This window comes from Balaenoptera borealis, assembly GCF_965194805.1.
Source record: "Balaenoptera borealis genome assembly, chromosome: 8".
NCBI lineage: Eukaryota > Metazoa > Chordata > Mammalia > Artiodactyla > Balaenopteridae > Balaenoptera > Balaenoptera borealis.
Window position 1 is genome coordinate 56,139,002 of NC_138865.1, and position 27,425 is coordinate 56,166,426.

General features: G+C 32.7%; 1 protein-coding gene across 4 annotated transcripts in view; it reads right to left on the reverse strand.

The window, feature by feature from the left end:
- Positions 1–27,425, reverse strand: part of CNTLN (centlein) — a 371,323-nt gene that overhangs the window by 77,640 nt on the left and 266,258 nt on the right. For all 4 annotated transcript variants that reach the window (XM_082401583.1, XM_082401582.1, XM_082401581.1 and 1 more), the window contains 4 exons: positions 9,129–9,320; positions 3,469–3,566; positions 1,834–1,960; positions 302–439 (listed from right to left, as the gene is read on the reverse strand). In XM_082401583.1, coding sequence (XP_082257709.1) covers positions 302–439; positions 1,834–1,960; positions 3,469–3,566; positions 9,129–9,320 — 555 coding nt within the window. The remainder of the gene's footprint in view (positions 1–301; positions 440–1,833; positions 1,961–3,468; positions 3,567–9,128; positions 9,321–27,425) is intronic.

Consider the following 27,425-nt stretch of genomic DNA (forward strand, 5'->3'; position numbering starts at 1 on the left):
TTAGTTTATAAGTTTAGGTGGACCTAACAATTTATGTACACTTACATAAATGCCAGTTCTTAACAACAGTTTTCACTTATTAGAAATTATCAAGACAAGTAAATCTGTCTCTCTAATACAGCACTACCTTTAATAGTAAACAAACTCTTAGAGTTTTATGTAGAGATATAAATGTTCTTTGCAGTTATCTGAAACATTTAAATAGCTCATAGTAGTTTTGGGGAGAAAAAAAGGACAACTTTAAAAATGAAAAAGACATTATTACGGTCCATCTCCAGGCTAAAATGTCCTAAAACCATACCTTTTTTTCTAACTCCTCTTTAGTTCTCTGATACATCTGTTCATACTGTGACTTCTCTTTTACAGCGACACTAAGTCTTTGCTTTAGTGAATTGATTGATACCTTCTTGTTGGAACACTCTTCAGTTAATGTCTTCACCTACAATAAAAGCATGAAGGTAATTATTATTGGTAAAGGCATTCTAGTTCCATACTGTATTTGTTTCAAATGGAAACCAAATGAATACATGAATAAGTCTAGTTTATTTTCTCATAAATGATATCAAATTCAAGTATAAGATCTGTAGAACTCATACTGTGAATGAGACTAACAATCCTTAAATCAATAGCAAAACCCCAAAATTGCACAAAAAAGCATGAATATTGGTATGTGTAGCCTTCTATCTAATAATATAAAATTAATTTTAACGATATTTCCTTTAATTACTAACCTAAACTTCCTTAAGTAGGAGATGGTTGGTTTTGATTCTTAAATAAGCCAAGTCATGGATAACTTTCATTTGTATTCTCCAGTAAAAGTATAACATGTACTTTTTAGGATAAAATTAAATAAGTAATACAACATATTTATTATACATTTCAAAGAATAGCCGAAGAAAATAGTTTTTCTATTTCACTTTAAAGCTATTAAAGATAAATGATTACTTACACAAACTTTGTAAGACTACCTTAAATGATTATTGAAGTTAAAAAAATGAGCAAAATTTTAAGGATAACATTGAAGAAACCTCTACAAAGTAATTATAATTCATGTGGGTCTGTGGAGGAGAAAGAGAAAGAAAATCTGTATGCATGTGTCTTGCTCATGTAAAATTTTCTCTCTTAAATCCATCTGAGCATTACTTACATTTTTATCTCCAACAAGGAAAGTAGGGGAAACGCTCTCTCTGGAGTGGATGACATTTAGTGAATGCCAAAGCACAAGCTGCTTTATGATTTGTTTTATGATTTGTGTAAATAGCAGCTTTAAAAATTTTTAAGCAAAAAAATATCTCTTAGTCAGCAAATCACTGATTTCTACTTTGGGATCAGATATTATACAACTATTTCAAATATGACTCTTTTCCTAAGTACACTGAATTAAATGTATATAAGGAAAAAGTATACTTTCAAAAAAACCGTGGTGAGTACACTTTTTAAAGAACTGATAGTCATTGACGATAATATTTTTCATTTAAAATATATGCTTAATTCTATCATTATAAATAATAGCTTTAAATAAAAGAAAATGCTGAATAAAATGGAATTATGTATCCCAGAAATATTAAACGTTTTAAAAATTAAACTTGATTATCTTCTCATGGTATATTTACAAATATAAAAAGAATGAATGACTATATTATGTGTGACCGTTTGGAGTCTTGAATTTTAAAACAAATAATGTACTTTCAGAGCAAATGATGTAATTATGTAACAATACACATATATTTTATGAATATTTGCTATACCTTTTATTAAGATTGAATATTTGAGTTAAAGTAAATACAAGGGGAAGTGATTTTTTTCAGTTTCAGTGAACATAAAAATTGATACCTTTTTTTCAAGATTTTCTAGCATTTCATTAATACTCTCATTACTTTCCAAATTTACTTTCTGTCGAAATTTCAAGTCCTCTATCAAATGTCTTTTCATGGTTATATCTCTCTCCATTCGAGACATCCTTGAAAGGGAAAAAAAGGCATTTTATCAAGAGTGATAGAAAATACTTCAACAGTGATGATATCTTACATATTATCCAATGTTATACCTACTGTTAATTTTTAAATGCTATCTGATATTAGTGAAGTTGCAAATTAATAAAATAATTGCATGGTGTAAAATATTGCTCTATTAATAATTTGAGTAAAATATTAAAATCTATAATCCAGTTGTGACTTGGTAATTACAGTATTTTATATATATATATATACATTAAAACATTAAAAAAGAACTGAGAAAAATTAATAAAATTTATGAAAACTTAAAATTATTATATTTATGTTCCATTCTTGCATTCTAAGAAAAATACAAAGCAATATTTAGAGATTATCAAAAAGCATAACATCGATAAGAAACAATTCTATACTCTAATAACAAATATAAAATTTGATAATATCATGTAAAGACACTAAAGTTAGGCATGACGTTCTAATTTAATATCATATGAGACTGAACTGACATATCAGTTTAGCTTAAATTGGTAACGCTAAGTATAAAATGATAGATGCAGTAACAACTACTACTATTACTACTATAAAAAGAACAACAGCTAACATTTATTGAGTGTTTACTATGTGCCAGTCACTGTTATAAGTGCTTTACATGTACTAACTCATTTAATTCTAAGAACTTTATGAGTTAATTCTATTAAATTGAGTCCCAGAGCTAGCAGGTAAAGAAGCCAGGATTCAAAGAATGTTTCTCTAGAGTCCTCACTGGTAAACAGTAAGCAAGACTAACTCCATCCATAAATAAGCTTCAAGATAGTCTGTTTAAAAAAATTAACCAATCTTTTTGTCTAATAGTTTTATCTGTTAAGATTTTAAGTGATCTTCACTTATAACGTGGTATACATGTATGTACATAAGGTGTATGTATCTCAAATTATGAATGATTAGAATTCTTTCTAAACATGTTACAACTTCTAAGCTCTAGTTTATCTATAAAAGATATAGAAAGGAAATAATTTTGATTCTGTGAGATAGAACATTTTAAACTCCTTTTCAGTATAAATACACAAAGTATTATATTATTTCATAACCCTCCAGTTATTTTAAACACAAACAAAACTTTCCTTTTTTTCCCACCTTCGCTTTATACGCTTAGGCATTAAATCCAATATAAAGATCAACCTATACATATATTTTTAGTCAAATAATTACTACATTCTAAAGTTTTCTGTTCATAGTCTTTTGGCCATTAATTGATATTTATTCAGAATTAAATATGTTTAAGATGGAAAATCTAACTTTAAACATTCTTACTCTAATTAAAAAATAGTAACTATCTTGCCATAAACCATGATATATGTAATATTCTTTAAACTTTCATCTTGTGTAGGCTTAAAAACGAACTAAGAAAGGCAAACAACTTAACCTGTTGGTATTGTTTCTTGGTGTGCAATGTTTAGTAGAGTCAGCCGCCACTAGGTGGCACCAAATACAATGGATAAAAATATAAAGCACATACTTTTCATGCATTTCCTTTATGTGTTCTTCTTTTGCTAGGAGTTCAAATTTCAGAGACTTCAAGTTTGATGATTGTTTAGTGAGTTCATTAGTTGCATTCTAGATTAAAAATACACATAAATTCAAATATGTCTTTCAATCTTGTTCTAAAGCAGCATAAATATAAATGCCATTTTCATGAAGATAATAAAATTGCAAAAATTATGGTTATAATTAAAATGAACAACTAAACATTTTAAAATGCTTCATTTTGTATGTTCTAACAGAAATAACATGGCGCACTAAAATTTTTATATAACATGCCAAAATCATAGAGGAACACACTCACATAATAATTGCAAAGAGTATATACCCAAAATACATTTATGGGAAATATGGATTTTGTAAAATGTAAATGTGTATGTGATTAATTATTTTTATGGTTTAGTAAGATCACTTAAAACTAATTCTGGATTTACTAATAACCTGTAACAGACTACATATAGTCACAAAGCTTTGCTGCACCTCCCGTCAAGAGGTGTAATCCGTCTCCCAACCCTTTGAATCTGGCCTGGCCTGCGATTTGCTTTACCAAAAGTATGTGGCATATGACACTGTGCAAATATCAGATCTAGGCCCTAAATCCTTCTAGCTTGCATTTTTGCCCTCTTGGAATGCTGCTCTGGGATCACCTTCCAACAAATATAGAGGAAAGGCCATTTGGGAGAGTACTGAGGTACCCCAGATGACAGCCAGCAGACCAATTGCCAGCCTTTGAGTGAGGCTCTCTTGGAACTTCCAGCCCAGGTAAATCCTTGGTTTAGAAGAATGCAGCCATATGAGGGGACCCAGCAGACAGCAGCAAAAGAACTACCTAGTGAACCCACTGGATCATAAGAAGTAATAAATTGCTGTTGTTTTAAGCTGCTACATTTTAGGATAATGTTAGATAGTAAAAGATGACTGATAAAGAACCTTATGAATACTGAATACTTCCTCACTTGAACTTATAAACAATACTAATTATTAAAGTATTTATACATAATTATTCGTTTTTCAAAGCAGAACACCTTTGTGGTATTTGTTGTCTGCATGGCCTAGGAGCCAGAGGTAGTAGCTAGAGTGTTAGGGACACCTAACTTTCAATTTTGACTCAAGTTCCAAGAAAACATGTACTCTGAGATATTATTTAGTGATTTGATATTTTGGTTTTTCTACCTGTAAGATAGCATTGACATACATTAATTCATTTGTTAAATTTAAAAAGTATTAAACAATATAAATAAAATGTAACTTTAAAAATATTTGTAGTAGTTATTTCGCTAATTTTTCTAATAACTATAGTCTAGTTTCTATGAGAACTATTTCCAGGTTTGACTAACTTATTCTAAAAAATATAAATCTGAAAAGATGAAACCATTAACCACACAATGTAAATGTGAGTCAAATTCATTAGACAGACTTTAAATATCTCATTGGTATGGCATATGTAAATTTTAAATTTCCATTAAATATTATATTAATTTTCTTAAAAACCCAAGGCTACCTCAACTTGGCAACTGTATTGAATGATAAAAGTTTTGATTAAATTTTGTGTTATGCAATCTAAATTTCCATCATATTTTACATGTTTACAGTGACATACGGTGTCTTACTTCTAGCATTGCCAGAGTAAGATGTTCCACACTAGTAAATTTACCAAAAAATTGAAGCTTTTGCTTTAATCATTAAACTTAAATTCTTTCCGGAATGATTGTTCATTCATTTAGAAATGACAATCCACAATTACATTAAGCAATAGTGATACTTTAATATAATGATATTATATTATAAATATTATCACTATATTAATTATGTTATATTACTGTATCTAATTTATTATCACTGTATCAGTATATAATGATGCCTTTAAGAACTATTATGATATAAATGGCTACTTAGCCCTACTCTGAATGGTCCCAGGCTGCTGTTTTTCTAATTTTGTATTTTTACCTTAGCATTTTTATATTTTTTTTCTGTCAATCTGTTGATCATAATTTCTTGATTCTCTCAATATTCCTGCCTAAAAACAAGCCCTTAATATACATACTTCTAATCTGCTGCTTTTGAGGTGTTTTCTGCTGAGAAGTTAAACAAACTCATTACAGCTATATTTAAAATAAAAGACAAAAGGCAGTAAATGAAGCCTGACAATATCTTCAACAGAATAAATTAAGTGGATTTTAAGATAGCTGTTTGATTCTTTTATGTTTTTAGACTTAAGCCTGTTATTTTAGGTGGCTGAAAAATGCTGTAATTCTGACTTCTGGATAATTGAGGGATTACAGAATTATAATAAATAAAACAATGCCAGCTTGATAAATACTTTTGCCAGACTCTCTAAATCTCATAGTTATTTTGTTTAATCCTCAGAAATCCTTTTTAAGAGGGTAGAAAGGTATCCCTGCACTAGACCTCCGGAGAAGCTAAGTAATTTCCTCAATCAGGTCCCACAAGAAGTTACTGGACAACAAATGATCAAAACCCAGGTCCTCTGACACTTTTCCATTTCCTATAACATAATACTTATCTGCAGCATGACAAAATCTGGAGCAAAACACATATTTCAAAGATGTCATAATGGTAATACTCTATCTTGGTTAGAGCTTTCCTGTTTAAGTTTATTAAACACTTAAAAAATTTTTCATAGCGAAATGAGTAAAAGCATGGATGCTGGAGCCCTATGGATTGAGTTCTAATCTCAGCTCTATCTCTTAGTAGCTGTGTGACCTTGGACAATTAACTTACTCAGTTTGCTTAACTGTAAAATAGATATAATAACAGAATTTATCTCATAGGGTTGAAACGAGTATTTAATGAGTTAATATTTTTAAAAGACTTAGAACTAGACTGGCAATAGATCATATATAAATTAACAGTAGTTTAAAAACTATTATTCTTCATTATTAACTTACTGGAAAACTGGAAGAGAACATGGTATATACCAAAAGGTATCCTTTCAACAATCAGGAGGTCAAAAATAATCACAAATATAAGTTGGAGTACTACTCAATCCAGAGTGTATAAAGAACTACAAATTAAACTAAATATAAGTAACTGATGTATATATCATTCACTGGAAGGAATTTATATGTCACTAAATATTTTATTATCTATCTATATAAAGTTGGGTTCCTTGAGGAAACATGTCTAATATGGGTAAAAATGAAGACACAGAAATGCACATGAGCACTCTAATTTCTGAATGAACCATGTACACCTCAGAAGTACACCTAAGAATTTACATAGAAAAGTCTAATATTAATTGGATAAAATAAAAAAGATGGATGTAGACCTTTAAGAGATTCAAATCTAACCATTTTTTTTTTAACTAGGCATAGAAAACATCAAGTAGAAAATAAGCTAGTTCTCGGAAATTTATTATGTTAGCAATCTGATATGTTATAGGCTGAATTGTGTCCTGGCAAAATTCATATGTTGAAGTCCTAACCTCCCATTCCAGTACTTCAAAATGTATTTGGATAGGGCTTTTAAGGAGGTAATTAAAGTAAAATGAGGTCACATGGGTGGGCCTTAATCTAACATGACTGGTGTCCTTATAAGAGAAGCAATTAGGACACAGACCTCATAGACTTGAGGGGTGACCATGTGAAGACCCAGCAAGAAGGTGGCAATCCATAGGCCAAGGAAAGAGGCCTTGGAAGAAATCAAACGTGTCAATGCTTTGATCTTGGACTTCTAGACCCCAGAACTATGGGAAAATAAATTTCTATTATTCAAGCCAGCCACTCGGTGGTATTTTGTTATGGCAGCCCTAGCAATCTAATACGATATCGAAACAGAAATTTGTAGTATCAAGAGTATTATTTACTTAAAAGTACCTAGTCTTCCAGGATATTTCCATATTAAAGCATGAAATAAGACAAAAGTAAAGATTTACCCTTTTTGTCCCTATGCAGCCTGGTCAGTGTTCCAGGACTCCAGGTTAGATATGGACAATGTCACTTCAAACTTACATCAAAAGCATGATCTAAATTGCTTTAGGCATTCTCATTAGTCTCACCTTTGTAACTCACACATTCCTTCAAAGTGAGAGAGATTTATATATGGGTAAAAACTTACGCCATGGTAAACCATGATGCAAGAAGCTTACAGATATCCATATGGGCCTATTATTACCAAAAATTGTTAAGAGTATTAGTAGTAAGTAAAATGAAATAAATAAAATAAAAATCAACTTAAAACTATTAACAATTTAAAAAATTTAGACATCAGATCAGACATTACTGGATTTAACATTCTATTTTATCTTGGTGAAAACAAAAGTTATATTAGGCACATGAAGACTTAAATATAAGAAGAATCACTGAACTGTGAATAGAAGTATCTGTAGTAGATAAGATCAAAGAAGACCACAATGATTTTATCCTCCATATAAAACCTAAACACTGAAATGTTCAATTTATACATTTTACTCCATTTTTTCAGAGACAGAAACATATCTTAAGAGAAGATATATAGTTCCAAACTTGCACGACTATTTTTTCTCATTTCTATTATGTAAGGTATTTAAACTTATAAAATGTAGTTGTTGAGGCAAGTTCTGCACATAAAAACTCTCTGAAGAAAATGGTATTTAAGGAGCATCTAAATTAATACCAACTGGTATATCTGATTATTAATAACAAAGCAAAATATTTTCAAGCAATAGTACACAAATTTACTTTAAACTTTATCTTAGTTTATCTTACTAGTTATCCTTCATTTAAAGATGTTATTATTAGAAAGAGCACACATATAATATTTTGGATTGAAAATAACTGAGTCTATTTGACAATTCTATACCCTAATACCCTCTTAACAGTCATGGTTATTACATTTCTAGTGTATTCTGTGCATTTTCAACCAGAATTTTCTTTCTAGTAACTCTCATTATAGCTATGGTCCCATATACACTGTCCTTTTAGCTTCCAGCTAGCAATCGCCACTGAAGAAAATAATTAATATGTGAGGAATTAATGAGCTTGTTTTAAGAAGCACGAAAGTGAACTTTCGGATTAGAACTCACAAATCCCATTTTTTACAAGATAATTTTCTTTAACCTAAGGCCAGCCTTACTTTTAAGTTGCTGACAGTCTCACCTGGACTTAGACACAATTCTTTATAAGCAAAAGGAACACTGGTCTTTATTCTCACTCTCAGGTTTAACTTGATTAAACCAACTCACCTTTGCTCTGTGCTTCTTCTCCTTTCCCCTAATTCCCTCCTCCTTCCCCATCTCCAACAAAGAACCACCAAATTAAAACAGCAGCAAAATGTGTACAGGAAAGCAATTCTATTTATGTTGATACATTATTATGTTCAAAAAGAATTCTGTTCAGTGGCAGGCAGAGAGGAGTTGAATAGTGGAATAGAATGATAATGGCCAGTTTCCATCGTCTCCTAAGTTAGGATTTCATGGTGTCTTGCTATTTTTTCAGAGAATAGTATTATAAGTTACCAGATAAGAATCTACCAGGCTAAAATAGAAAGATGAGATTGAATGTAGTATTGATAATTTAGGGATTATTTATACCATAATTTACCTTTATTAGTAGAATTAAATTAGAATTGATAGAAACATGTCTTTAAGGATTCAGTAACTTAATAAATGTTTTCATCTTTAATAAAATTTATAATCACCTTTAGTTTACACTGCAATTGCTTCATTTCCAAATCCATGCTCCTTGAAGGGCCAAGTGATGTAACTTGTATCTGTGGAACTGTTACCCGGGCAACTTCTTCAGCCAAACTTGTGATTTCGGATGAAGACTCCAATTTCTTCAGTAAATCTTCTTTTTCTTTCCGAAGCTCAGCCAAATCCAAATTTAGCTTCTTTTTAAAGAAAATAAATATAAATTTATTATAAAAGTAATTACATTTAACCTAACAATTATCAGCAAATTGTACAGGTAGGAAAATGCTAAAGAAAAAGTGACACTGATTACAAAAATATTTATTATAAAAACTACAAAAATTCTAACTTCCACTAGTTTTTGCTTAAGGTTGTAGGGCTTGTAAAGGTTAAAACAAAATAGACCAACTGTACTCAATATCTTTGGGTTGGCTGGTCTTTACTCATGATGTGCTATTTCTTTGCCTTCATATAAACATGGGTGTGCCAGAGATTCACATATTTGATAACCTTGACTTCAGGGCTGATGTACTTAACTGGTAAAAGCCAAGCTGGAGCAGGACAGGATAACAGATGTTAGTTGTTTATTCCACTGGGTAGGTCTTACTACCCTATATAGCAGCCAAAATGCTTCTCATTTAGCAACAGAAACGTTAAGTCCAATTAGCAGAAGAGGCTTATTAGAGATTTAGTTCAAATAAATAGCATACAAACACATTCACTCAGTTTTATGCACTTGATTGATAGTTGACAAGTCCTCTTTGTAATGCTGAGGTAGATTGCACTAAACTTTTATTTAAATTTTTAATAACATGAACATTTTACTAAATGACATACTGGTAATGCTTTTATGAAATTGTAAAAGAAACTGCCTTAATGTTAGCCCCTTTCATTCACCCATCTGTAGTCAGCAGAATGCCACCAAGCTATAATGGCATAACAACTTAGAGATCCTTAAGAGGATAACTGCACTATTACTTTATTATTCCAAAGAAGCTTATAATAATGGTAGTTTAACATAAGGAACAATTATACAAAATGGTACTAAAGTCTCTCAGAGGGGGAAAAAATTCTTTCTTTGTTAAGAATTCTAATTAAAACAGTAAAAGATGTGGCTAACATGTATAGTCATATATATATGGGACATAAGTTACTTAAGTATTAACACTATGTTTAAACACAATTTCCAAAAAGTATACCAATAAATCTGTAATTAAATATATATTTGTGTATACATGTGTATACTGTTAAATATGAATATTTTAGATCATGAATTCAAAACTAGGGCTTGATATATTTGAGATTAAACTACGTTTTGGTGAAATAACAAGTATGTTTCGGTGGAAAAAAAAATTTCTTTGGCTATATTTTAACCTATGATCTAAAAGTGTGGTTTTTTATATTTTTCAGGAAATATTCATTCCTGGATTGTCCCAAAGGTAACAAATAATTAACATCGAAAAGCAAAAGCAAACTCATAATTTCCCTAAATCTGAAAATCTTCCTGGTTATCATTCAAGGTTGAATAGATCTCCCTCCCTGTTTATTAATTCTGTGTCCAATCGTCAGGTTCTATAAATTATGTAATATTTCTCATATTCATTTCCTTCTGCCACTTTCTTAATGAAGACTCATCATCGCACTAAGACCACTGCAATAGTCTTTCCCCTATGGGCAACCTTTCTCTACATTCAAACCATCTTTTATACAACTTCCCAAAACAACACTGACCTGTTATTCTCTTATTCAAAACTCTTCAGGGGTTCCTCAGCCCAACAGAAGAAAGCTCAGATGTTTGTGGTTATAATAAAGCTCTGTAAGATTTAACTTCAATCTGTGTTTCAGTCACACATCACCTGCAGTCAAACTTGTCTGCCCTTCCCCAAAACTTTCAGCCATTTCTACATTGATGACTCTACACATGGTGTTTCCTTCTGCTGAAATCTCTCTCATGCATAAAGAGTAGCTTAGTATTTCCTCCTTTATGAAATCTTCTCTGCTCCAACCAAGTAGCTTCTCCATTCTCTTAGCTCGCATAGCATTATGGCTGTTCCTCAACCACGGCCCTAGCAAAGGCTTGAGAGAGGACTGTGCCTTTGTTAACCTATGTATCCACCCCCACCCCCCACCATGGTATCTAAAAGCAATGCCTTTTGTATACTAAGAAACAGAAGAAAGGTTTCAAAAATTCAAGTCTACCTGTTTGTCGCACAGATGGTGCTATAAAGACACATATGGATTTCAGCTTTTATATATAATCTTTCTATTATTTTATTACTATATAAATTAAAATACACTTTTATTAGCAATGTAGTATTATTAAGCTTTTACTTAAATAGTATGCAGCAGAACATTTATCAATCCTAAAGTTAATGTTCTGCATCTAAATTAGACTTTTTGAGATTTTCATTTGTTAAGACATAATTCATGACTACAATGCTAGGTAGAATCTCAGGCAACAGAGAAGACTAAATTAAAAAAAATTTTTTAACATCTTTATTGGAGTATAATTGCTTTACAATGGTGTGTTAGTTTCTGCTGTATAACAAAGCGAATCATGCTGTATAACAAAGCGAATCAGCTATACATATACGTATATCCCCATTTCTCCTCCCTCTTAAGTCTCCCTCTCACCCTCCCTATCCCACCCCTCTAGATGGACACAAAGCACCGAGCTGATCTCCCTGTGCTATGCGGCTGCTTCCCACTAGCTAGCTATTTTACATTTGGTAGTGTATATATGTCCATGCCACTGTCTCACTTAGTCCCAGCTTACCCTTCCCCCTCCCCGTGTCCTCAAGTCCATTCTCTACACCTGCGTACAGAAGACTAAATTTTGATGAGGCTCTTTTCTTCCTGGTGGCTTCTCTCATTTGTTAAACTTGTATGCCATTAGATCTATTCTTTCCACAGTGGCAAATCCTGACATTATAAATATATCCTTCATTGAGCAAAGACCAAGACAATAAATATATCTCTTTAAAAGATACGCACATATCTTTAAATATATTGTAGATTTTAACTACAAGATATTGTAGATTTTAACTTCAATTTAATGGTATAAAAGTTTAGTAAACAAAGAAATACTGAAATTATGGAGACAGTAAACCAAATGACTTGCAATTTATTAAAATATAAATCATGCTTTGATTAAACTATTTTAACTCTATAATCTTTAAAACATATTTCTGATGTTAATTATATATGCCTAGAAATGCTACAGAGCACCTGTCAAAATAGAAGAAATAGACAAATCATACATTCTATCAGTTTCGAATCCTTTGATTATCCCTTAGCATTTTGGACAAGTAATTATGGCTCTATTACTAACTTCTCTCAGTTCAAGCATTCTATTTCTTAATTGAGAAGTTTTATAGATGAGACAAGAATGATAAATAATAACTTTCTTTTGTTTATACTTGGTTTGGAATGTGAGACTTTTGTGGTGACCTTGTTAGAAAGTGATTGTGCTGTTGGGACCTCCCTAGTGACGCAGTGGTTAAGGATCCACCTGCCAATGCAGGGGACATGGGTTCGAGCCCTGGTCCGGGAAGATCTCACATGCCGCGGAGCAACTAAGCCTGTGCACCACAACTACTGAGCCTGCACCCTAGAGTCTGTGAGCCATAACTACTGAGCCAGCCTGCCACAACTACTGAATCCCGCGTGGCTAGGGCCCCTGCTCCACAACAAGAGAAGCCACCGCAATGAGAGGCCCACATACCGCAACGAAGAGTAGCCCCCGCTCACCGCAGCTAGAAAAAGCCCGTGTGTAGCAACGAAAATCCAGCACAGCCAAAAATAAATAAATTTTTTTGTTTTCACACACACACACTGTAAATAAATTTATTTTAAAAAAAGTGATTGTATTGTAAAATCTACCAATAAATTAAAATTACTCTTAAAATTATTTTTCTTTTTTATCAGAAGCATGATTCCTATTTCTATATTATTACCTTTCCATGTCCAATCAAAGATTTAAAAATATTTAAGTCATATTACATTAAAATCATAAATAATATTAAAACACATAGAAGAGTCATAATTTCTGGATTCTAATTTGGGGTCTACTGCTTACCAGCTGAGTGACAATGAGCAAGCACTTGACTTTGTTTCTCTGTTTAAAAACAGAGATGATGCTTGCTTACCTAGCAAAGGTAATCTTGAGGGCAGAATTTTTTTTTTAAATCTGTGATAGCACTTGGTAAACTTTAAATTTACAGTATTATTGTTAGCATCATTAGCTTGTGGAAAACGCTACCATACAGAGTCTAAGAAGTGTCCTAAAGGCTGAGGACCTGAATTAATAAAAAGCTTTGCTATATACATACACACACATGCACACACATACAAATACCAAATAATTCTGTAATTTCTCCCATGACAGAAACATTACTTTGTCTTAAGTGACAGTTATTTGTTTGATCTTAACTTAGGATTCCCTACTAGGATACAGGCTCATTGAAGGCAGATGTGTTATTCTGACTCTTTATTTCCCCAGCAGTGCACTTCCTTTACAATCTTTTAAAAGTCTATTTCAACTTAAAAGTTGGCGTCAATGAGAATAATACTGAGATTTGTATTGATTTATGTGTAGTCAATTATCCTAACCAAAGGTTATAAAATAGAAGTTAACACTCTAAAAGTTTAAAATGAGACACTAGTTATTAATTACTTATTTAAATATAACATTGAAGAAGCATAAGTCTCTAAAAAGGAAAGAACCCTCTAAGCAACTGTAAGAAGAAACATGGAAATATTAGAGAATTCATTATTCAGTAATGAGCACTGTGGTAGGCAGAATTCTCAGATGACCCCCAATGGCCTATGCCCTTGTATGTGTGTTGGAACTGTGAATATGATAAGCTCTCACTCCCATGATTACACCATTTGCATTATGTTATATGCAAAGGGATTCTGTAGATGTAAATTATGGTCCCTAGTCACATGACTTTGAATTAATCAAAAGTGAGATTACCCTGGCTGGTGAATAATCAGGTGAGCCCTTTAAAAAAAAGCCAGGGGCTCTCCCTGAGGTAAGATTCTCCTGCTAGCCTTGAAGAAGTAAGTTGCCATGTTATGAGAGGACTACAGAGGGGGCTATAACGTAAGGCCCTAAGGAAGACCTCAGGAGCTGAGAATGGTCCTTGAGCAAGAAAACAGGTACTTCAGTCCTACAACCACAAGGAACTAAATTTTCCCAACAAACACAGAAGCTTGGAAGAAAAGCCTATACTCCAGAAAGAAAGGCAGCTTGGCTGCTTGTGATACTCTGAGCAAAGGATCCCACTAACCTGTGCCAGACTCCTAACTATGGAAACTGTGAGGTAATGTGTATATCGTTTCTAAGCTGCTAAATTTGTGGTAATTTGTTACATAACATGGAAAACTAGTATGAATCCCAAATTTTAAAAAGCAGCCCCTTTTTTGAACCTATTCCTTTTTCCCTTATTGCCTCCCTACCTTCCCTTAAGCAAGTGTCCTGAATCCACAGTACATAGTTTGTATAACATCCTCACTCTGGTTTTTCTTTTCCTCATCCATAATTTTGTGTTTATTTTTTCAATAGCTCTAAAAAAACTGTTCCAGTTTCTATGCTAGAAATATAAATTGCCTCTTCCAGATCTGCATTTTGTAGTTTAATTGCCAAGCAAAAAGTCTCTGGCCAGAAGTTTCCTTTTGTTGCTCTCAACAGTAATCCCATGAACAGGGTAGATAAGGCTCCCTGGATGTACTCTCCTTTATTCTCTTACGTGAGAGTTCATTCATGCCTTTTGTTTATTCTGGGCCCCAACTTGATATTTTCTGCAAGATTTTGCTAGGTAAGATCTACATTCACAACCTGACTCAATATCTGTGATTCATTCCTTTTTACATACTATGTGGTAGGCACTGTATTAGCTCTATATTTTCGATGATAAAAAAGTTATAATCCTTGCCTTTAGGTAGTTACCAGTCTATAACCTAGAAATATATCATGATAAACTACAGTAAGTGCTACGGAGAAACAAATCGGGGAGCTAACGGAACTGCTGCTGCCTTCAAATCCTGTCTGGTAAATGCAAGTTACAGCCAGTTTCCTTCCGTGTACTCCTCCTGATTTGTTTTGTCAAATGTTTCCCGGAAGCTAGGTATAACATTAAAGGCCATGGCTAGATATACAATCATCCTGCTTTCCAACTTTTACTCTAGAGAAGGCATCTATCAGAAACTGCTGAGTAAATTCAGGGCAGTCCTGATGAGATGGAGGGTCTCTTCTCCAGCAGGGAGCCTCGGTAAACATTTTAATGTTCAAGAATGAATTATCAGAAAAAATAAAACAGGGCCTGTGGAAAATATTCTATAGCCCAAATGAAAAGAAGAAAAGGGTTTGGAAAAAAATCAAACTGGAAAGAATCATTTCCCTAATCGCCCCCCCAAACAATATATTTTTAGATACTCTCTGATCTTGCTGTCTCCAAAGAATAAAATATTCAACGTCTGCCTATTCAATGGACATGATACTAGTTGTGTAAAGAAAATGCTTTTGAGTATTCAACTAGTTTAGGAGCAGTAAAGGAATAGGATGCGGTATAGCTCTTCATTTCTAATAAAAGGTTGATTCTGACCTAACATTTTTTTTTTTTTTTTCCTGGACAGTAACGACCTTATAGCTTTGAAAAACACTATTCAGTATCCTCATATATTTTTCACCACTGGATTAGAAACTTAAAATAATGAACCATTTAAAAAATTTGAAAATGTTCTTAGTTGGGATAGTGGGATCTGAAAAGTAGACATATGGAAATGCTAGAAAACCCAGCTTAACATGAGGGTGAATGTCAGGGTCACAGGAGCAGGATTTCTGGGAAGCCTATGGAGGAAATAGTTGGTGGCAGAAGGATTCTTTCCAGTCCATGCTGGGGCAAAGGTGAGATGTCAAATGTTAGAAAAGGTCAATAAGTAACCAGAGAAAGTGAGGGTTAGTTTCCATCTATAATGATAGTGGAGTCTCTTATTTTTCTTTCTCCTTTTGAAACCCAAAGGCCTTGACAGTCCAAGTAGGGAAAAGCAATCATTTAATGGGAATGGTCTGTTTCCAATTACTTCACCAAAATCTTTAATCTTGAATTTTGCATAGAACTGAGAATAGTGAATGAAATCATTTCATATTGAATACATAAGATCATTTATATCTCACAATCAGTTTTTTTCTGGTTCACATTTAAGTAGAGGCAGCAATTTTAAAATCCTATATTATGATCTTAAAAAATTATAACGTAAGGATTTCGTTACCAGAACTAAAGCAAAAGAGACTGAAGAGAAAATTCTAGTTGAACAATATCCATGTAAATTCTATAGGCAAGACTCCTAGAAAGTCACCATATCTTAATGATATTTCTCCCTCCTGTGGATAGTATTAATATTCTTTCATTGGGAAAATTTTTCTTTTACAAGGAATAAAACTGAAAGAAATAAAATTCTGCATGTCATCCATGTATGACTAAAAGCACAGTCACTTAATTAAAACATATGAGTTACAAAGAAAAGTACATAAGTTTCTAGGTCACTAGCAAAATATTTTCCATAGAAGTACTTATCTAGAAAGATAAATAGTTCAGATTAGTAACTCTTTCAAGTTAGTAATAAATGTTTTAAATTTAAAACATGAATTTTCCTTCGTTATGATACCTGAGATCTTCAAGAAAAAGAATTAAAAATTAAAAACCACCAACCAAAAAAAAAAAAGAAAAAAAAGAACAAAGATCTTAGGCAGAGGTGGAATTATTTATGTAACAAAATTTTCTTATGAAAAATACACTTAGTTACAACAACACTCACTTATAAACTATTTTCTGACAAATTCAGTTATTAAAAGCCTATACTATGTTTCACAAAATGTCAAGCAAATGAAGGTAATATAGAGGACTTTTTACCAATGCTTTTGCTAGTAGTTAAGACTTCAGTAGCCTTTAGAGACCATTAAGTACCCTTTGGCTAATTGGCCAATGGTAGATTAATCCTCTTTATTCTAGCAGCACTATTTTAACACCCTTTACACTCTGTCAGTGTAGCGTCTGAATGACAAAATAATATTGTGCATGAATAATAAGCAGAAAAGTTAAATTAACATTTCATGTTTCACATGCCATACCTATGTGTCAGAAGAACTTTCTTTTTAAGTCACTGACATTCAACTTTTTTAAAGTATCTCATGTTGACATCTTACTGAGGTGAATCTTCCTAATTACTGCTAATTGCCTATCAAGAAAAAAACTCTTTTCATGAAGTGCAGTTGTCTAGTACAGATGAACCCAGCTCTAGTGTGCAGATTAAAGACAAAGCGTGACACTTAAGGTGCTACTTTGTTATAAGGTCATACTAAATATGGTTTGCAATTAACAAAGCAGTTTTTATGGTACTGAAAATGCCAATCTGTCCTGATGTGCTCAAATTAGATTCTATCAAAGAAATATGGATATCTGCATATGGATAAGAGATATGCTACTCTCAGTATCATTTACAAGGAGTAAAATTAATTCAATGTCCTTATCCTTTGTAATGTAAGTTCCAGATAATGCCCAATAATTATTTTGTAAATATGTCTGAATATTATTTCTCAAAATGAAAATCAACACTATTATTTCAAATGTCAAATTGTTTAAAACAGCTTACTAATACTTTTAATTTTTAAAACAGCCCCCAATACTAAAAGCATTTAACATGTATCTTTTTATTTGTATTAATAGCTTTGACATTATAGGCATTTATAGTAACTATTAATCTATGTGATACTTGCAATATAGTGTGTTTCAAAATAATCTGAATAACAAAACTGATGAATTTTAACTGGACTGAAGTTAAACCACATTGCTTAAACTTCTGTTTCCACAACTACAGAAAAAGAATCAGCAAAAATGTATTATATGTGAAACTTGGAAAACTAACTAATACAAGTGACTTTCAAGTATTCATGGAAAAACAATCAATGTTTGGTTTATTCATAGCAAGAATTGCTCAACTGTAGGTTTGTTATTATTTCAAATCCTCTATTGTAGTTACTAAGATAAAATTCCCCTTAAAACATACATACCACATACTAAATACAGAGAGATATATGGAACCAAAAGTATATCCAGATTAATTCATCATTGTCACTATTATAAGAATTTCTCAATGTTCATATGGTAATACTATAAGTTCAGTTTCAGCCCTCCAGATATTTGATCTACACATGGCATGCTTACCGATGACCATCAAGTTGCAGTGCATTCCCATTCTGATTCCCTTCCCCAATAGAAATGCGAGAAGATGGCAGGGCCATCTGATGTCCTGAAGAGAAACTGAGCAATGTCTTTCTAAATCCCTCTTTTTCACTCTCTTTCTCCTGCTTTCTATTGCTTAAACTCAGCTAATTCGAAACAGAAATATCTATTCCTCCCAGGTACTGTATACACATATTCTCTTTATTTTTCCTCTACCACTTTTATCAATACTTTTTTTTCGGTTACTTAAGGTGTGTGTGTGCTGGAGGAAAAGAATCCACTCCAACTGAACCACTCAAACAATGAAGAAAAAAGAAAAAAGGAAATAAACATGCCAAATCACCAAAAATAACAGTTGGTGTTTCAGGGCGATATTAATACTGTATCTGTATCTACATAAAGAACAGCCATAAAATTTCAAGTGAAGTTACAGACAGTGATTGAGTTATCAGGAACAGAGGCTATCAAACTCTGGAATATCCGTAGAAGTCTCATGAAGTCTGCCTCATTCTCCCCAATTAAATTTGGTTTCCCTAAGCAATAGATTTCAATACTTTGTTTTTTTCCATCCTAGTGGGGTGACAATTGCTTCTTAATGCACTGTATTTTATTGCACAAAAAGGCCTTAGTGGACTGGCCTGAGGAAACTAATGCCCACATATATAGTATTGTTACTAAATGGAAGCCAGAGTCTAGACAATTAAAAACTGCTCATAATACTTAATTCTTACATAGACTTCAGAAGATAGGCATCGATATTCCTTCAAATAATTTTTGACTTCTAAAAATTTATAATAGACCATGATATATTTCTAGAATTCACATTTTTATAAGGTAAAGGATTTTCAGTAAGCCTGTAAAATGCATGTAAAAGAACATTAAGTTTATTTAAATTATACTGAAATCAATTCATATGAATAGTGCATTATCACGCTAATCTTAATGAAATATTACCAACTTTCTGGGTAATAAACCCAAAGGCTAAAGATCATCATTTCTAGCTCTGACTTCATATATTCAAATGAATAAAATGATACACATTTCTTAAACACATACTAAATATGAATAGTGTCTTAATACTTAGAAATTGAAATTTTTTACTGATAGGGTCAACAGTTAACCACGTCTTTCCTGATTTGTATTATATCTAAGCTCTGCAAACAAGTTACTTGGATGAGAGCCAGTTGGGGTATTTTTAAAGAAACCCTACAACTCATTACAAATTTAACAGCAGCAGCACTAAGTATTCATATGATTTTGATTACACTTATAAGTACACCCTACTAAAATTCTCAAGGGAAACAAGTTAATAATGTTTTTCTCTATTTCCTATGCAAGTTTCACAAGATTCAAGAGAGTAAAAAAAGAGGACATTTCTTTAAAAGAATAGTTTTTGCTATAATTGGATCTGATAAAATATAAGATTACTGATATCACTTAAAATGGGATTTTTTCATTAAAAATGAAAATATATATTAAAAAGGTATAAAAATACCTTTCATGACATAGAGTAGAAATTTCTTTTAAAGGAGAAAAAAGAGATTTACAAATCTTGGACTTAGACTAAATTATACAAGATATTTCTTATTGGTTTCACTTGAAAAACTTTTTTTTAACACAAAAATTTAATATAGGAACTTCTACCATCCTTCATTTAATTTTTCTACTTAGAATTGTCTTCTGTTTATCATATTCTTTCCATTAGTAAAGCTTGACCTAACAGAGTAGTCACTCAGTAAATCATCTGACTCTTACTCAGCTGTGCTAAGTGAAATATTATGATTTATACAGATCTTTAGGAAGAGGGTAGTCTGGAGTTCTTTCCATTTTTACTAATCAAGCTGGTTTCTCTGCTTTTCTCCTGTATCAGTGGTTCTCAAAGAGTGCATACTACCTAGACATATATTCTGGAAATTAGTGAGGGCACTTTTGAGTGCCACAATGATTAGCACTGAAATGGGTGAGAGCCAGGAGCACTAGATGTACTGCAATGTCTATATCAGTCCTGCCCGACAGAAACTGCCTTGTTTCCTGCATGACTTTCAGATTTCCTGCCAATTATTCATGTAGATGAAAAATATGCATATAATGAAATGAATCTAAATTCTAACTAAAAATTACATATAAACAAAGCATTTTTTCCTGTGGTCACAGAAATTTATAAACTATGTAAATCAAGGGAAGACTGAAAGATGAGAAAGAAAAATCGCTTTCTTCTCTGGGGTCTAAGCTCTAAGGATGTTACCACATGGCTGGTACCTAAGGTCAGAGCCATATGGAGAAAGCTGGTCTGAGAGGAAGACACATGAGATAAAGAGAAACCTTTAAAGACATTAGTGTCTGGTTCTAGTTAATGCTATTCTTCCCAAGTCTATTCTCTTCAGTTTATCCTTTGATTTTGTGAGCTTTTTTTTTTTCTCCTTATTTAGAGTTCAGTTTCTGTCACTTGCTATCAAGAGTCCTGCTAATAAAACCGTCTTAAAAAATGTCCAAAAACCTCTTCTCAGTTGTCCCATTTTCTATTCCTCTATGGCATCTGACACTGTTGACCAACTCTTCTCCTTTTTCTTACTGGAAACATTCCCTCCCTTGTTTCTGTTACAACGCTCTCCCACCTTCTCCTTCTCTGACTCCTCTTCTGCTCATACTCCCACAAACCTTTTGTCTTTCTGCAAAGATTTGTTCCACTCCCAGCATCTTTCTCTGGGATAATGGCATCAATAGGTTTCTTTTTTTATTTTTTATGAAATATTTCAAATATGTAATACATAAATAAAAATACATAACCGATGTCCCTTTATCAATCACTCAACAAAGACAATGTATTACTAACAGAATTGAAGGCCATGATCCTATCTCCTCTGACCGACCAGAAATAATCACTATCCTGAACATCTTTGGTGTTTATCATTCCCTGCTATTTCCTTATACTTTTAATACATATATGTGTATTTCCAAAAGACATATAGTGCTTTTAAGACATTCCTTTTTCACATTTTAACATCTCTGAATTTGGGTTCCATCTTCCATAACTGGATACCATATAATTCCTGCTATAACTTAAATAATATTTCTTTTTAAAAATAGCACATTTGTTGAAGGCTGGTAAATAGAAATCTCATCTTAGCATATATTGATTTTATATCTAGCAATCTTGCTGAAATCTATTAGTAATTTGTCTTGAGATTCTGTACAGACAAGCATAGTGTTTGGAACTAATGATAGCTTTGTTTCTTCATTTCTAATAGTTTTAACTTTCATTTCTTTTTCTTATCTTAGTGTGTTGCCTGTGCCCTCCAGCACAATGTCTAAGACAAGCAGTCATGGTAGGTATAAATGTCTTCTTCCTGGTTTTAAAAAGAATGCTTCTAACTCCCACCATTAAGTATGATGATTGTTTCAAGGTTATGGTGTATATTTAACAGAGTAAGAAAGTTCTCAGCTATTCCTAGTTTACTAAGAGAATTTTATCATGAACAGGTATTTAATTGTATCAAAAGATTATCTGCAATTTTTTTCATTGTGGTAAAAATCATATAACATGAGATCTACCCTAACAAATTTATGAGTTTAGTACAGTTGGATCTTGCTTTTTAAAATCCATTTAGCCACTCTTTGTCTTTTGATTGGGGAGTAAATGTAAATTCAGTTAAAGTCATAATTTATAAGAAAGGACTTACTATTGTCATTTTGTTGTTTTCTGTCTATCTTATAGCTCTTTTGTTCTTATTTTCCTCTCTTCCTATCTTCTTTTGCATTTTGTTATTTTTTGTAGTGACATGCTTTGATTCTGTCTCATTTCTCTGTGTGTATCTTCTATAAATATAGTCTTTGTGGTTACCATGGGGCTTACATAAAACATCATATAGTTACAACAAACTATTTTAAGCTGATAACAACTTGACTTCAATTAAGTACAACATTCTACACTTTTACTTCTCCTTCCCAAACATTTTATGTTATTGATGTTACGAATTACATCTTTTTATATTGTCTGCCCATTAACATAATTTTATAGTTATAGTTTTTTACATACATTTATCTTTTAACCTCTATGCCAACACTAAAAGTGATTGCACACTATCATTATAGTATCACAAAATTCTGTATTCATCTAGTCTATATATTTTCCTTTACCAAGTGAGCTTCATAATTTCATGTTTTCGTGTTGCTATTTAGCATCTTTTTGTTTCAACTTTGAAGGATCCTTTAAGCATTTCTTGTAAGACAGATCTAGTGGTGATAAACTCCCTCAGCCTTTGTTTATCTGGGAAAGTCTTTATTTTTCCTTCATTTTATTTTATTTATTTATTTTATACAGCAGGTTCTTATTAGTTATCTATTTTATACATATTAGTGTATATATGTCAATCCCAATCTCCCAATATTTTTCCTTCATTTTTGAAGGGCTATTTTGCCAGACATAATATTGTTGGTTGGCAGATTTTTCTTTTGGCCATTATTTCTTTAGATAAGCTTTCTGCCCCTTTCCCTCTCTCTTCTCCTTCTGGGACTCCCACAGTATTAGTCCACTTGATATATCCCATAAGCCCCTTAGGCTTTCTTTACTCTTTTTCGTTCTTTTTTCTTTTTACTCCTCTGCCTGGATAATTTCAAATGACCTGTCTTTTATTCCACTGATTCTATTTTCTGCTTGATCAAGTCTGATGTTGAACCTTCTAGTGAATTTTCAGATCAATTATTATATTTTCAGCTCCAAAATTTGTTTCTTTTTTACTTTTTCTATCTCTTGTTGAAATTCTCATTTTGTCCATGAATCATTTTTTGAGCTCACTGAACATCTTTATGATGGCTATTTTAAATTCTTTTTCAGATAACTAATATGCCTGTTTCTTTAGGGTAGATTTCTGGAGATTTATTTTGTTCCTCTGATTGGGCCATTTTACTCTCTCCTTGTGTTCCTTGTAACTTTGTGTTGTTATCCATGAACTTGAAGAAATATCTACCTCTTCTGGTCTTTATGGATTGGCTTTGCATAAGGAAAGAGCTTCATCAGTCAGTCCAGCTAGAGATTCTGGGAGCACTCAAATCTTTTCTGTGGATGTGACTTCTCCCAAACTTGTGTGTGTAGATTTCTAATTAGAGGGATTTCCTTTTTTTTTTTGTTCAGGAGCTGATAAAACTCTTGCTCCCTCTGCTGTCTTCTATACTGGGGTCCTCAGAAATAGTAGCATGCCACATAGCTCTTTTTTGTTCTCAGCAGCACCCAGACATCTACCTAGAGTATGCCCAGTTCCTTCAGTGCCCCAAGCTGGGCTAAACAGATACTCATCCCTCAGGCAGCTCCTGAAAAGCCAGAATTCTGGACACACACTCCATTCTTCTTCTCTCTGAGGGAGAGGCCACCAAGCTATATCACCTTCTGTCTGTTGTACCACGGGTCCTCTGGAACAGCAGCATGCCATACAGCTTTTTTTGGTTCTCAGTGGCCCCCAGGTATCTAGAGTATGGCAGGTCCCATCAGTGCTCTGAGACAGGTGAGAAAGAAGCCCGTCCTCCAAGCAGGCTTAAGGTCCAGTATACTTTTTCCCTCCCTGGGGAGAAGCTGGGAACTGGGAGTTTCCCCCAGATCACAAGGTGGTGTGCCAGAGGGTAGGACTCTGCCAAGACAGTGCCACAAGTTTCCCAAGCAACTACAGTGCAGCTGGTTGTGTACTTGCCAGGGGTGCAGGTGCCTCTTGGCTAGTTTCTGGATTTCTCACAAAAGGAACTGGTCTGAGTATGTTGTTGAAATGGTGTCTCTGTGGGAAAAAGAAGGTCTGGTGCTTCCTATTCTCCCATCTTGTTGATGTTACCCCAGATTTTCTGCATGTTTAACATATTTTCTTCCTTTCTTTGTTATGGTGGTAAATTACATGGATTAATTTTCTAATCAAACTTTTTATTTCTGGGAGTTCCTGGTTTATTCATGACTTTTTAAAATACATTGTTTGATTAGATTTACCAAGGGTTTGGAAATCAGTGTTACAACTATGTTCACATTAATTTCCATTTCTAACATTTTTTTATCTTGTATTGTCAAAGTTACGTTACCCTCATAAAATGAGAAGGAATTTGTTTCTACTTTTTCTACTCTTTGGAAAACTGTGTACGCCTGGTAGAACTTAAATGTGAAACTCAAATTTCAATTTCACCTAAGTGTTCATAATATAGTATTACTTTTTTTATTAAGAACTTTATTAAGGTAGAGTTTACATACTATAAAATTCATCCATTTTTTAAGTGTATGACTGAATGACTTTTAGTATGTTTATGGACTTGTGCAACTGTCACCACAGACTAATTTTAGAACATTTCCATCATCCATACCAGAAAGAAACCTCATGCCCATGAACAGACACTCCTCTCCCAACCCGGGGCCTACACAATCACTAATCTAAATTCTGTCTCTATAGATTTTGCCTTTTCTGGACATTTCATAAATGAAATATTACTATATGTGGTCTTCTGTGACTATTTCTTCCATTTAGCATGTTTTCAAAGTTCATCATTCATGTTGCAGCATGTGTCACTACTTCAGTCCTTTGTATTGCTGAGTGTTAATCCACTGTACGGATATTTTGTTTCTCTATTCATCAGTTGATGTGCATTTGGGTTGTTTCCACTTTTGGGCTATTATGAATAATGCTGCTATAAACATTCATGTACACATTTTTGTGTGAACTTATGTTTTCACTTCTCTTGGGTATAGATCTAGGAATGAAATTGCTGGGTAATACGGTAATTCTACATTTTACCTTTTGAGGAACTGCCAAACTGTTTTCCAAAATAGCTGTGCCATTTTACATTCCCATCAGCAATGTATAAAAGTTCCAATTCATTTACATCCTCATCAACACTGGTTATTGTTCGTCAATTTATTAGTTTCAGGGATCCAACTTTGGGTTTTTTTGATCATGTCTACTGCATCTTTGCTTTCTACAATATTAACTTTTACCCTTATGTTAATATTTCCTTCTTTCTATTTTCCTTGGGTTTATTCCTCATTCTTAAATTGAATGGTTAGCTGATTAAAGTTTAGCTTTCCTGTAGTTTTAATATAAGTATTTAAAGGTATACATTTCCATATAGGTACCAGTTTGCCTGCATTCTATAAGTTTTGATATGTATTGTTTCATTACCATATAATATGAAGTATTTTCTCAATTTTCATTTTATTTTCTTCTTTGACCAATTAGTTATTCAGAAATGTCTCTATAAGTTTGCATCAGAATTTTTAAACTTAACTTTTTAAATTGATTTCTAATTTCACTTGTGTTAGGCAATATTTTTAATACGATACAAAATTTTTGAAATTTGTGGAGAGCTGTGTTTTGGCCTAGTAATGTGACCATTTTTGGTAAATATTTAGAGCAAGACTTTTTATTGCTTTCTTCAAATAATGTATATCCTTAATGACTTTTTGTCAGCTTTATCTTAAAAGTACTGAAGTTATCAATTTTTATATTACTTATTTTGAGCCTAAGTTATTAAATGTTTATATTTTAGAAGCTTTCTGATTCCCTTAATAGCAAAACTCATTGAAATAACTAAAATACATTTAATTACATTCTTCAATTATTCTCCTTCTCTTCTCATTTCTCAGTTCTTCTCATGGACTCATCCTAATCAGCAGCATTTGACAGATGGTTGTTCACGTCTCAAAATATTTTCATCATTTGGCTTCTTCAATACTCCTTTCTCTTGGTTTTCTTTCTACTTAACTGGCCTCTCCTTTTCTGGATCTTCCTCATCTGCCCAAACTCTAAGGGTTGGAGGCCCCAGGGCTCAGACCTGGTACCTCTTCTTTTTTTCTATCTGCCTTCATTCCTTAGGTGATCCCATCCAGTCTCATGTTTTTAAATATAACCTAAATACTCCTAACTCCAAAATTCATACCTCCAACCCAGCCCTCTCCTCTAAATTTTATACTCAATTATCCTACTGCTCACTTGATATCTTCATTTCAGTGACAAATTGCACTTGGCTACAATGGTAAGCTGTCAATGATTTTTAGCCCCTAGGGTTTTACATTTATTTTTTGGCAAATTCTGGTGTGCATTTATAAGAATAATTGTTATATTTTAATCCAACTTTGTTGGTATGTTTTCATATAAGGTTCCACTACCCCACAATAATTAGTATATTATATTGTCAAATATATTCTATCATCAACTTTCTGCTCACTTTAATTAGAATCCTCACTGGTACCTTAAAGACTTAACTTTTTTAACCTTTCCCTACATGATTGGTCATAAACTCTGTGTGTTACACCAATGCAAAATCTCCTGCTTTTTTTCTAACTTTTTCTGCTTCTACTACTATTGTCTAAATACTTATCATCTTTTGCCTTGATATTTAAACAATCTCTTATCTAGCTACTTGCATTGAATTTCTGTTCTCTTGAACTTTAGCATCAGGCCTCACTGTATATCAGAAGCACCTGAGAGCTTTCAAAAACTAGCAAGGTGCAGGGACCACCCCAGTTATTTTAATTTAATTGGTCTAGCATAAGACCTGGGCATAGGTATTTTTAAAACTCCCCAGGTGAGGACAGCATGCAGCTAGGGTTGAAAACCACAGATATATTGGATTACTCACTAGTCTCAACAAACTACTTTCTCACCTTGATGCTTTTCCAAGCTTTCTTTCTTCTAATGATTTTGTTCTACACACAAACCTTTCAAAATCAAATCAAATTTTAAGTCTAAGCCCAAATGCCATCTCCTTCAAAAGCCTTACTAAATAATGACAGCAATGAATAACAGTCTGTCTTTGTCCACATGTCCATGGTATATATTACATACATGCTATATATATAAGAGCTTCCTTGTACAGTGGTACACATGTCCAACTTCCCTAATGTCTCTTATACAGGGGACAAGGATCATGTTTAATTCATTATTGAATATCCCATTATTAGAGAGTCTTACATGTATTCGGTGCATTAAACTAAATTGAATTATAACCAATATAAACATACATAACTATCCATGTGCAAACCAATATTTTAGGCATTTAAAATCAAACTCTAAAATATATGCATATTTAAAAATCATA